At 43.5% G+C, this 13,656-nt stretch overlaps 1 protein-coding gene across 6 annotated transcripts in view; it reads left to right on the top strand.

The window, feature by feature from the left end:
• ACSL6 (acyl-CoA synthetase long chain family member 6) overlaps positions 1–13,656 on the top strand; it is a 66,285-nt gene that overhangs the window by 45,444 nt on the left and 7,185 nt on the right. For all 6 annotated transcript variants that reach the window (XM_055548098.1, XM_055548056.1, XM_055548067.1 and 3 more), the window contains 6 exons: positions 166–238; positions 2,919–3,007; positions 3,730–3,846; positions 6,792–6,935; positions 8,207–8,308; positions 9,219–9,290. In XM_055548098.1, coding sequence (XP_055404073.1) covers positions 166–238; positions 2,919–3,007; positions 3,730–3,846; positions 6,792–6,935; positions 8,207–8,308; positions 9,219–9,290 — 597 coding nt within the window. The remainder of the gene's footprint in view (positions 1–165; positions 239–2,918; positions 3,008–3,729; positions 3,847–6,791; positions 6,936–8,206; positions 8,309–9,218; positions 9,291–13,656) is intronic.

A 13,656-nucleotide genomic window follows, 5' to 3' on the forward strand; every position in this document is an offset into this window, starting at 1 on the left:
CCTGTTATCTGTGTCCAGTTTCTCCTAGAGTTACCTAGTTTCAGGGCACCGTCCCCAGCCAGGAGCAGCCAGATGCTCAGTGGGAGGTTAGCTGCCTGAAAAGGGCAGCCGGTTACCTGCGGGAGGGTGCACAGCTACAGTGCAGTTCTTGTGTTTTGCTTGAAGGTTTATGAAGGTTATGGCCAAACAGAGTGCACGGCGGGATGTACCTTCACCACACCTGGGGACTGGACCTCAGGTAGGATGGGCTGGAGATGCGGGAATGAGTTAGAACAGCAAGCTTGAAAACTTCCTCTTGGAGAGCGTATTTACAAGGGCACTTAGGAAATAGAAGAAAAACATTGATGGTGGTTTTGTCTGTGTTGTGGATTATGGATCTGGTTTTTTTGTTATTTTTTTTGTACTTCCTTTTTTTGTGTATTTTCCTATTTCTTCCATAGATAATTAGAAGTCATGTTTTAAAAGAAAAGTAACAGATCACAAAATACAGCTCCAGATAGAAAAATACCTATAATATCAATATATTGGATTTTATAGTTTCTAAATATCACAGTCTAGCCTATAGTCATTTTAGAATGAAGGAAGCAGGCTGCAAATTGGATAAGACCTAAGAGGGAGGGGCACGTTTATAGCAGCCAATGTGCTATTTCTTGAAGGGCCATTTCAGAGGCTCTTTGGAACTATGGTCTCCTGTGACTGCAACATCTAGAAGGCAGTGGCAGCCTCAGAGAGGGGCAACTACTGCCCACACCCTCATTCTGCAGAGACTTATTTTTTAGGACAAGGAGTCACTAGGTATTGGCCTGTACATGTATTGGCCATCGCCAAATTTAGACCAAATGCTGGAAGAATATGAAAAACATTCGTCAAAAGACTCCTTCCAGATGCCAGCTTCCTCTGTGAGCCTGAGGCTACCCTTCATGCTTAAGTTTGCTCAACTATAACTGGAAAACTTGCAATGATGTGCATAGGAAGAAACATGCTTAGTAATGCAACTATTTTCTGAGCACCTTGAAGCAGTCAGCAGAAACATGATAGGTGGATTCTAAATTGGGGATGACCCAGAGGGATGGTATGGGGAGGGAGGAAGGAGGAGGGTTCAGAATGGGGAACACATGTATACCTGTGGCGGATTCATTTTGATATTTGGCAAAACTAATACAATTATGTAAAGTTTAAAAATAAAATAAAACTAAAAAAAAAAAAGAAATCACATTTGGCCAAGTGAGGTACAGAAGCTTTTTTTCTTTTTCTGAGTTGTATCTCCCTAAACTCCCGCTGAGTAAAGTATATCTTGTATGCACAATTTTTGGTCTTCCTACCACTGGCAGATTTACTACGATGAGTGTATTCTGAGATTCTGGCTCATTAACTTTTTTCTTGTTATGCCATATTATATATAATATGCCATATTATATGATTGCTTACATATGTACCCTTCCTTTTGGACACTTTCTTCCCTCTTGTGATATCCTCTGCATTATCACATGAGAAGGTTTGGAGGTTTTACCTTTTTTAGGCATCCTTACCATAAAAACATATGAAAGTTTATCGAGTATGAGAGGGTAGTTGTCTTTGTACAATACTGTAAAAGATTTGACAACGTCTCAATTAAAAGAGAAAGTGGCAGAGCCTCCTTTTTGTTTTCGTGGCTCACTTTATTTCAGGACCTTGGCCAGCACCTGCATAAAAATCCTCTGCTTTGCCAGTAAACCGTGTAACAACCAGTTATTAGAACATAGCTTAGTTGTAGTTTTGTGATTGGAATATAGAAGACCAAGAAACTGTAAAGTCTTATTTGAGGTGTGAGGTAGAGAGAATTGTAGATGATTATTATGCACATTAATCAACAGTTTTGTGACTGGGGGAAAAGCAATAATGACTATTTTATGATCCTCAAACCAAAAGAACAAAGCTAGTGGAGGTGATGGAATTCCAGTTGAGCTATTCCAAATCTTAAAGATGATGCGGTGAAAGTGCTGCACTCAATATGCCAGCAAATTTGGAAAACTCAGGAGATGGTGACTGCCACCGTGAAATAAAAAGATTCTTGCTCCTTGGAAGAAAAGTTATGACCAACCTAGACAGCGTATTGAAAAGCAGAGACATTACTTTGCCAACAAAGGTCCGTCTAGTCAAAGCTATGGTTTTTCAAGTAGTCATGTATGGATGTGAGAGTTGGATAAAAAAGCTGAGCACCAAAGAATTGATCCTTTTGAAATGTGGTATTGGAGAAGACTCTTGAGAGTCCCTTGGACTGCAAAGAGGTCCAACCAGTCAATCTTCAAGAAAATCAGTCCTGAATATTCATCGGAAGGACTGATGCTGAAGCTGAAACTCCAATACTTTGGCCACCTGATGGGAAGAACTGACCCATCAGAAAAGACCCTGTTGCTGGGAAAGATTGAAGATGGGAAAAGGGGATGACAGAAGATGAGATGGTTGGATGGCGTCACCGACTCACTCGATGGACATGAGTTTGAGTAAGCTCCGGGAGTTGGTGATGGACAGAGAAGCCTGGCGTGCTGCAGTCCAGGGGTCTCAAAGAGTTGGATATGATTAAGCGACTGAAATGAACTGAACTGAACTGAAACAAAACCAAAAGATACGATCTAATAATGGGGAAATGTCTTAATATAAAACATCTTGACTGTGTGGTTGGTGTGGGTGTGAGCCTCCAGTCTGGGCCCTGTGAGTCTGTCCAACTGGACGGATGTAGAACAAAGGCCCCACAGGGATTGGTTGGCCTCACCTTGCTCCAAAACTTTATCATCAGTGCTTGCCTGTCTAAAGGTGTATTGCTTTCCATCCACAATTCCCCACTGTGACCACCTGAGGGGTTTTACATGGCACGGAGCATCTTCAGTGCTGAAATTGAAATGAACGCTGACAAATGCCCCTTTGTTCTGGTGTTTTAGGACACGTAGGGGCACCTCTGCCCTGCAATCATATCAAGCTCGTCGATGTTGAGGAACTGAACTACTGGACCAGCAAAGGAGAAGGAGAGGTAAACTTGAGTGTTTAGCCATTCATGTCTGTGGATGCTTTATTATGTAGGGAGTAAAAGGAAAAAAAAAAGGAATTATTTTCCTTTCACCCTATGTGTAAAGTCATTTCATATTCCTGATTAATTTAAGCCCAACTAAATTGAGCATTTCCTCTCCTGTTTATGAAGTAACCAACCCCCAAGGATGGGGCTGGGCTGATCTAAAATAAGATTTGGGATTGCTAAACTTTTTTTTAAAAACCCTTTTTTTTTCTTAACTGGCATGGCCTGGGCTGTGTATCTGTCCAAACAGAAATGTGACCATTTGGAGATAGGCCAGATGGGGTAGATAGAGCTTGCCTGCACTTGCTGATCCCATGGGAGTGGATGGGAATGCTGAGTGCCTGGTCATGAAGCAGGGCGTCAGGCATCTCCGGCAGAATTAGCCAGCACTTCTGTCTCCGGCGACACACCATCCAGTACTGCAGAGCAGCACATACCGAAGGCCACTGGGTTCCTAAGGAAGAGGGGATGACAGAGGCAGGCCTGGGGTAGCCAGAGCAGAGAAGTCACTGCTTGAGAGAACGCCGGTGGCCATTCGTGTCCTCTCTTTCCACCACTGTGGTTTCCTCAGTGGATTTCCTGAGGGATAGTGTACATTTTTCTACACATGCCTCATGACAGCCTCCTATCAAGGTTCCCTATGCTGCGTCCTGAGAAAAACCAGGTGTTTGTCCCTACAGATATGTGTGAGAGGACCAAATGTGTTCAAAGGTTACTTGAAAGACCCAGAGAGGACAAAGGAAGCCCTGGATGATGACGGCTGGCTTCACACTGGAGACATCGGGAAATGGCTGCCGGTGCGTACGTTGGAACCATGGACCTCCACACATTTTGGTGGTAGAAGTGTGTGTCATCTGGTTCACTCCCGAGGCAGGAGTCTTTATGTCCACCCTGACAATCAGTCATTCCAGAAAACCTCAGGGAATTGGGAGGTTCTTCCTTACCTTGCCCCCAAAGCTTCCTTCTCCATCCTCCTGATGAAGGTGACAGGGATCTTTGGGGAGCGTAGAACTGGAGTTTGAGGCCCACTGCCCACCCTTAAGTGGCCTCCTAGAAGAAGTCTGACAGTGCTCTGGAATATGATGGATAAAGTATTATACATGGAACAAGGGGTTCATAGCTCTCGGAGATCTGAGAAAGGCAGGGCCTGGGACACTGGCCTCCAGCTGAGAGGTGACAGTGAGGGATGTGAAAAGCTTGGAGCTGGGCAGGAGGATTCTAGGGTTCTTTTGTCTTTGCTAGCAGCTACTCCGGTGACCTTGAATAAAGCTTTATCCCTCCCCGTGGCTTCCTATTAACTCACTTGTAGAATAAGAGAGTAAGCTACATGGCATTGTTTAGCTGTGGCCCCCAACTTTTAGTTAAAACCAGTTATGGTGATTCATTCTATCATTTGTAAAATGGGGGTAATAACACTGCTTACCTCTGTGGTCATGTTGTAAGGAAGAAATGAGATTACAGTGTACCTGTAAAGCCCTTAACACACTGCCTGGCACATAGCATATGCTTAGGTGAAAGCTGTGACCACAAAAAGCCTCCATCCCTGAAACGAAGAGCCCCCCACCTGCTGCAGCCCACCCCAGGAAACCATTCCTGTGTCTCTGGGAAATTGCTAAGGCCTTGGGTGGATGTTCTGAGATGTCGAGTTTATTGGGCAGGTTAGTGATGTTGAGCCCTCCAGGGGCTGGTGAGCTGATTTGCCCCTTGGAACTGTGCACTTCACTGGGAGATACCCTCACTCCTGCAGCAGACGTCGTGTGCCCCCACCGTGTACCCAGGACCAGGGACTCTGCTCAGGGAAGAGACGCGTCTTTAGACGCTACCCAACCTAGTGTGATGGGCATGAGATGACGGCCATGCTCACCTGGGGGAGAGGCAGAGAAGAACAGGAGCCCACTGGCTCTGAGTCTCAGAATGTAAGTCCTGTCCCAAGAGAGGGGAGAGCAAGGACAGTCAGGGCAGGAGTAGTAGCTGCACTAAGTTGAGGAAAACTAGGGCATGAGGCAAGCACTTCTAGCCGAGGGCCCACAGTGGAGGAGAGAGGCTGGAGAAGCAAGCAGGGCCCTGGACACTGGCAGAGGGTAGATTGTCCTGTCAGCTAACGAAGCCCAGGCTTCAGGCCTTGCCTGTATAGGCCCCTTTCAAGGCTCTGTACTTCATTTAATATTAGGGGGGAATCCTCAAAATTGGGGAAGAACTTGGGGGAAAAGTCCCACAAAACTGCACCTGCCACTGATGCCCTATAACTCAGATGAACCACCCACCTTGCAGGGTGTTGTGAGAAGCAAGTAAATTGATTCATGCTTGAACTCACATCCCAACACAGTAGGCAGATAGTCTGTGGGAATCAATTTTTAAAATTATTATTATGTTGGAACAGTATTAGATAGGTCAGGGAAAAAGTTCTAAGTTTCTGATTCAGAAAGACCTGGTGTAAGTTCTGGTTCTCTCACCTCCTACCTGCATGGCTTTGGAGGAGTTGACTGACCCCTCTAATCCTCACCTTCACCGTTTGTAAAATGGAGGTGATGACACCCAACTCATGGGGTGCCACGAGGCCCAAAGAAGCCAGTGTGGTGAAAGTGCTTGATGTCCAGGCTGGATTTTGAGCAAAACAAGGCCTGCTTGTTTTTCTCTTCTGGTGAGATTACTGTGGTTCTGATAATTGAACAGATAGAGTGGGGCCAGAATGTGTGCACACGTTAGATAAGGAAGTGGTTTTGATGGGAGGAAGAGTCGACTGTAAGGAGGATTTATGCGTGAGGACGGGTGAGCCTGACTGCTGGAAGTCAAAGGAGAATGCAGTGGCAAGGCCATCTCTAGGTTTGGGGCTTGGGGAATGGGGCAGGCTTGAGGAGGGTCATCCTTTAGGGCACACTGCATTATGCAGGGCAAACAGCCTGTTTTTTTGTGTGTTTTTTTTTTTTTTTTTTTTTAGTCTTTTGAGGATAGTGAGGTTCTGAGGCTAGAACTCAGTGAAGAGCTCTGGCAGGAAGCTCAGACCGATGCAGGAGTGGCCACTGAGGAGATAAATGGTAGTCACCTCAAGGGACATTGTCAGTGGAAGTGGGGACATGGCTGCATTCAAGGGTTGAGCCAAAGGAGAGAGACCAACCTATTCACCTCGGAAATTCAAAGAGATGTAAGGGAGTCAGGGAAGTGGGTGGGGGTCCTGGAAGCCAGGGGCTCAAGCACTCACTGCCCAGGGGTGGCCTGCCTGCCGCAGAAATCTTGGAGAGAGAGGGCCCCTCCTGCCGTCTGGGGGCCTCCATCCAGAGCTGTGCTGTGTGCTGATGGATGGAGAGTCCATCCTTTGGGAGTGGTGGCCTAAGCGTGGTTCACGGGGCGAATCTGAAGATGCAGATGAGAAAAGGGACAGCTGGAGTGAGGGCCTTGGTGAGAGGAGCCCCGATGGGAAGGTGGGGAGTCTTCTGAGGAGGAGGGTACCTGTTGCTGGGCACCTGGCTGGCAGCGCTGGGAGGGGGAATGGGGCACATGCTGAGCGGAGAGGACAGTGGGCACTCGGCCCAGCAGAGCTTGAGAGCTGCCCACTTGTGTACACACTGTCCCTCTCTGGCCACATGGTGACTTTGTGAGGGCAGAGACGTTGGGTGCACGAGCAGATCCAGTGGGGCATGCAGGGTGGGACAGGGCGGGGGTTGAGGGGCTATGGCATGAATAAGTGAGGGGCTCAAGCTTGGGAATGCCATCTTTTTATGAAGCTGCTTGTCCAACTCCACAGACTGGTACTCTTAAAATTATTGATCGGAAGAAGCATATATTTAAACTTGCTCAGGGAGAATATGTTGCGCCCGAGATGATTGAGAATATCTACATCCAGAGCGAGCCTGTTGCCCAAGTCTATGTCCACGGGGACAGCTTAAAGGTGAGTCCCCAGGCTCCCGCCTTCCCACACGTGCCGGGCCTGATGAGAATTTGGGGAATGATTTCCTAAGTATCTGGTATTTGATTTAAAATGATGACCATTCATTTCCGATCAGACACTGGTATTATCTGGCATATAAGATCAGGAGAGAAAATGTTTATCTAAGGGAGAAATCTTGATTGTTTATAGTTTGATAAATTTGCAATGAAGGTAAATAAGTTGCTTGAAGTAGTAGTAATGTACATTCCCACGACTTTTAACTTATGCTTCATCTACTTCCAAGAGGAATTCTGAGGTAATATGGTGAAGCAAGATTCAGGGTTTCTGCTGTTTTGGTTTTAAAATATGTAAGTGAACTTTACAGATAAATAGGTGCAATATTGCAAGTAATTGTACTGATTATAATGTACAATGTATTAAGCTTAATACTTAATGTATTAAGCTAGTATACTAATATAGTTTAGGATTAAATTATTTGGAGAGAATTTCTATTTATTCTACTTTTCAGTATCATTTAGATCTGAAGTAGAAGGATCACTGTGAATATATTCTCTGCTATCATTGCATGCTCAGTTGCTTAGTCGTGTCTGACTCTTGACAACCCCATGGACTGTAACCCTCCAAGGCTCCTCTGTCCATGGGATTTCCCAGGCAAAAATACTGGAGTGGGTTGCCATTTCCTACTCCAGGGGATCTTCCCAACCCAGGGATCGAACCTGAGTCTCTTGCATCTCCTGCACTGGCAGGCAGGTTCTTTCACACTGTGTCACCTGGGAAGCCCATGGGCTGTCATTAGATTTATGTGGTTAAAGACTATTATTTTTTTAAGAAAATACTTTAAAAGTTAAAATTGTGTTCTTGATGAATGAGGAGCATATTAATGAATCAGTTTCAAAATGGTCTGGAAATACTTAGAAATGTATGTGTTTTTGATTGTAGAGTTGGTTGATTAGTGTCCTAAAGATGGTCTCATTTAAATTTGTCATGAGAATTAAAGGTACATACAGGACTAACCTTACTGATTTTTAATCTCCTTTAAGCTTATTTTTTATTAATCAATCTTTTACAAAGTTAGGGAAATATATGAGAAATATTCAAGAATATTTCTGTCAAGAATGTGTGATATGTTAGTGGAAATGTTTCATAAGCATTTACATATTTTTAGAAAAGAGGAGAGTCTGAGAATACCAAGATAAGTTTTAATGGTGGACCACAAATAACCACTTTAAAAACTTTCGTCATAACTATGTTTTCCTCTGATGGGATCACAGGCCTTTTTGGTGGGCATTGTCGTGCCCGATGCAGAAGTCATGCCCTCTTGGGCCCAGAAGAGAGGAATTGAAGGGACGTATGCAGAGCTCTGCGCAAATAAGGTCTGTACCTGGGGGCTGTTTCCTCAAAGCCTGCCAGACCTTCTAATATACTGCATAATGAGAGAACACAAAAACAGTAGCCCAAGTGAAATTTGAGCCAGTAGGGAAATTTCCAACTTCATTTTATAAGTGGTGGGAGTCCTAAACCAGAGGTTTGTCTTTTGTTATTGTTGTAGAAGAACCTTAATTCCTCTTAGAATACTTGATAAATGTTTGAATTTTCCAGCCAGGAGACATCACAGAAAGCATGTCCAGCCCTGTTTTGCAGCTTGCAGCAGAGTCCAGGGAGTGAGGGGGCTTGCCCAGAGCCACACAGCTGGTTAACAGCAGGTCAGATGTGAGCGTAGGCCTTCTGACAGCCCTGTTCTTTCCTGATGGGAGGTAGATTTTGTGTCTACTGGGCTTAGAGAGACGGTCATAGAATTGCAAAAGGAGCACAGTTCTTCCTGCTGAGAGCATTAGCTGCTCACACCTTCCAGAAACCTCCTGGCACATGCGTGGTTCTATGGAAGAGGATCTCTGTGCCCTGACTCAGCATCAGCCCTTCAGTCACACGGTCTGTTTCTTAGCAGTGTGAACTCTAGAGCTCCCACCAGGCCCTGGGCTCTTCTGGGGGTGACAAGGCACCAGGGACTCAGCAGGCTGACCAGAGGGCCGATTTTTAGAAAAGCTGAGTAGTCCCTTAGCCTGCTCTCGGGCAGTCCTTAGGCCTTGCCAGCACTTACTTACCAGATGAGAGGTGGTGATTGGCTTGCTGCCAGGGAGTGTCAGCCACAGCTGGAGGTTCAAACGGTGAGGGCACGTGTTGGTATGGTTACTAGTTGTACTTTGCTCAAAACTCACTGATTCTTCTATCTCCATTTTGAAATGTGATTTTGCCTTGTAATTTTACCTATATGGTTTGATTCAGGAGCTGAAGAAAGCCATTTTAGAAGATATGGTGAGGTTAGGACAAGAAAGTGGACTCCACTCTTTTGAACAGGTAACTGTTAAGTTTTCCATACTTGTTATGGCCCTTTATGTAGGGATGAAAATGAAAGCAACCGACGGTGACCCTAACCTAGATTCCCTATCCTCCACACTGTGCCCTACAGGCAGGCTATGTACCAGCAGACCTCCGAAAGCCTGTTCCAAGCTGACTTTGCAGCAACCTGCAATCTAACTAAAAGAGGTCGTATGCTAAGTGAGACTGCACTCATTGTCCTCATAATAACAAATGTTCATAAAGCTGAAATATTTTCCTAGCTGTCACCGGTAGAGCGTGTCTACATGGTGTGTCTCCGAGCTGTGTGCAATACTCAAGAGCAGCAGAGCCCTGTCTCATGTTTATTTTTATGGGGACTGTCTTCTTGGCTGCAGCCGGTGATCTTACTTGCTGGGACATGGAAAAGGTTGCCCTTCTGGGGCCAGGGACCTGTCAGCCCAGTGTGCTCTTTACAAAGAGGAGGAAACAAAGAGTGTGCTGGGAGTGGACACGGCAAACCTCTTAAGACTTTTTGACTTTGCAAGGTTGGGCCTCTTCTTTGTAACTGAATTCATGAGCATACTTGGTCCTTCTTACACATACCATGTGTAATCCTCTGTAGTCAAAAATTCAAAAACACAATTCTTTAAACAGAAAAATATTAATATGGATTTTAAGAAATTCCCCAGTATGCATTTAATATAATTGTTTTTCATAAAATGTTTCTCAAACAGAGTCTGTAAGGTTTATGAGAATTTTTTAATTTTATATGTTCATTTTGATGTTAACCCCAAACCATTTTCAAACCAGTTTTAAATATAGTGCTAAAATTCTTACAGCAATTATTTGGCAATTAGAAAACAGTTCCACAGATTGACTTTAATTTCTTAAGTAAACACAGTTTCAGGGTTTGAGAGAAATGTTTTTCTTTTGAAATAGATCTTTACATTAATCTAGGTTGAGAAACACTGCTTTGCCTGCATCTGTCAGCGTGTTTTCGGGCAGATAAGACCTGGATAAATAGATCCTTACTTTTAAAAATTATAAAATCTAAGGCATTCAGGGAAGTCACATATATCTTTCTGAATGCAGTCAGTTCTGGCATGATAATTATTTAAATTTTTAAATTTGCTAGAACTGACTTCGTTGCTTCTCCATTAAGGGAAGCTGTGTGACTACAGACATGATCCTGTATGTAGAGCAGGGGCCACAGAGTGGTTGGAGACCTGGTGTGTCTGGGCCTCTGTTACCTGAATGGCTGGCGGTAAGGGCGCTGGGGATGCACTGGGATCCTACAGATATCTTTGTGATTCTCAAGGCTTGCACGCCCCCTGCTGGATGTGGGCTGTGTGACCTGCCTCAAGGTACATGGAGAATTGTAACTGATTCTCTTTCCTGGAAAAGACTACCACTCTTAAGGTTATGTTTAAAGAACCTTTTCCAGTGTTAACCGTTGCTCAAATTAGAGCTTTTACTGAGAGTGGGCACATTCTTGACTTTCCATATGCCTTAAGCAGAGTTTCTGCTCTATTAATCTGCCCTTGCCATGGTAACCTCAAATACAGAGAAGTCATGTGGCATCCCAAAGGCCTGAGTTTCGTTGCCAGGGCTGTTTGTTACCTCTTCATTTTCTCTGTTCTCATTCTCCTCTTTGTTGGTCTGTGGCATCCTCCCCACCGCAGCCAGTGTGTATCCTCAGCTGCGCACAGGCAAGCAAAAACCAGGCTCCATGCCTGAGAAGGGTATGCTCCTAGTTGTATTCTAAAGCTTGACATAAATTATTCCAGTTAAGCCATAATCTATTGTCAGCTAGTCCTTTTCCTTTTCCTCATAAAAGAATGATCAATTAAGGCTTTTGCTAATTTTTTAACAGCACGCTCCCCTGCTGCCTCCACCCCAAATACATACCCAAGCCCAAGGCTTAAATCATTCAACAGAAACATTAGGAGTTGAGACTTACTGGGCAGGATTGATCTGAATTAAACTTTGAATTAGATGAAAATTTAATGTAATTTAATTTTCAGAAACAATTCCTAGAACTAGGCCAACCATCATTAATTTATGGAGATCTTTGGGAGATATTTCTTAATGAGTAGATAGGAAGCATTTAAAATAACTGCATCAATAATTAAAACACATAGATTCTTGGGAAGTATTTGAGCATACTTAACCATTATTTAACCATTTTCTTGACACTTATATGGCTTATTAGTTTGAATAGGCATATAAATACAAAGTGAACTTTGAAACTTAATAGATTTTTCAAATCCTGACTGCAGAGCCCTTGCTAAATATCTTTTACTGTATTTTCTGTCATTGAAATGAATACTTAATCAGTTTGCCTTTAAATCAGAAATTAATTGAGCATTTCCCTAATTAAATTTTTAAAAATTTCTCCTGTCCTAAATTATTTATTTTGTATTTATTATCTACAGGCAATGTTGTGTGTTAAAGTGTTTCACTGAGTAATTCCATTGAATGATTTTTCAGGATTATGAAAATTTCTATGCTTTAGTGAGATGGCATAAATTGACACTTGTGAAACGTTATATTCCAATATAAAATTTAAATGTTACAGTGTCTTTAAATTAAAAACAACAAAAAAAGAAATCACTGATAACTGTATAGTTTCAAAAAGGGAGCTAACATCAAGTATCTCCTTCCTTCTTTCCACAACAAAAACTTTGTTTATTGCAAACTAGAAAACACATTTTATGTTGTGTTAGGCATAATGGGGGCATCAAGATTTATACCTTTTTTTCCCAGCCACAATTCAACAATTTGGTTTTATTAGAAAATATGTAATTATAAAAAATGAAAATTGGTAAGTTTTGAGAAATTTTTTTTTTCTGGGGAAAAATTAAAAACTAGGTTGGCGACCCACAGTTAAGGTCAGTGTTAGCTAAAGAACTATTTTGACTCATTTTTTCCCAATTACTGATTAGATTTTTAGTTACTGGAGCAATTTGTACAGGTATTTTCATGGCAGGATTTAAATGGACCCAGGGCCGTAGGTCAGACTGGAGCAGGGACTGGCAGCGGTGCCACTTTGATCTGTTTGTTAAGTGGCTGAAAGGCGTGCTGAGTGCCATATTGCTCGGCTTCCTGCAAGACTGTATTCGTTTCCTCTCCTCAGGAAGAGACTGTGTTGTAGAGAGCCACACTAAACTGCAGATGCCCCGGGCAGCGCTTTAGGCTTGCTGCAGGTAGCTGGTTTGACAGATACGCAGAATCTACCAGCTGATGCAATTCTTTCTTCCTAAGATCATAATGTTTCTTTTACATTCTACTTACCCTCTTAATAGCATAATGGCACTGGTAGCTCTCCGTGTGAGAGTCATCTTCCCCGTACTGGACTGTCTGAAGCCTCTGCTTATCACTGCTGGATTTTCAGAGGTGTTCACCCAGGTCCCTGTAGTGAACGTAGACTCTTGTCTCAGTTACACATGTTCTCCACATGCTGTTAGGAAGGCGCATAAGCTGAAACCCAGGCTGCAGGGACCCTGTAGAAATTTATATTTTGGCATTGGCATCTTCTTTTAAATATATTATTATTTTCATTTACAGAAGAAGGTGGGTACACTGTTTACACTTGTCAGAAGCCTTCCCGTGATACCATTTCTATCAGAAGGAGCTAAGGATGTTAGCTCTGCCACTTTTTCAGTTTTTCATTTCATAACAGTAAACATGAGTTACGAAGTTAAACCACGATCTTGGATCAAGTTTTATTTGGATTTTGTTCATATTTTCTTCATGCTAACTAGTCTTGTTATCAAATGGTGATTTCCAAACTTAAGTAGCAGAACTTAGATAACACGTACCAGACATAAGAGCAGAGCTGCTCTAGTAGATCTAGGGCTTGAGCCAGAGCCTATCCTCTACCCCCACTTTCAACCCAACCCCCTCACTTACCCCTCCCGCACCCCACCTTCATGCACCTCTGCTTCTCCCTCACTCCATCCCGCCCCTGCCTGTCAGCACCCCACCTTCATGCCCACGTCCACCTCCACGCACCCATCAGCAGTGGCCACTGCAGAACCCCTGGTTCTCAGTGTACTATGGGCCAAAAACAGCTCCCTTGGGACCTGTTTCCAGTGACTTTTGGATCCCCTAGGATGATTTGTGTTTGATAGAAGCAAATTAGGAAAAAAGTATATTCCAGAGGGTACAAAAACTGGCAGCCCTATTCCTTACTAACTCCAGCAACCAACTTACTTACTTGCTTCTTTGAATATCAAGATCACTGTGGGAATTTTCAAACAAAACACTTATTACAAGGACCTTTACAAATTTTGAAACATTAGATAATTTTTTGGGCAGGTGCCTCAGATTTCCACGTATGTATATTGGATATCCAAGTAGAAATCCTTCAGATATGTGAAGT

Source organism: Bubalus kerabau, chromosome 1, assembly GCF_029407905.1.
Source record: "Bubalus kerabau isolate K-KA32 ecotype Philippines breed swamp buffalo chromosome 1, PCC_UOA_SB_1v2, whole genome shotgun sequence".
Lineage (NCBI taxonomy): Eukaryota > Metazoa > Chordata > Mammalia > Artiodactyla > Bovidae > Bubalus > Bubalus kerabau.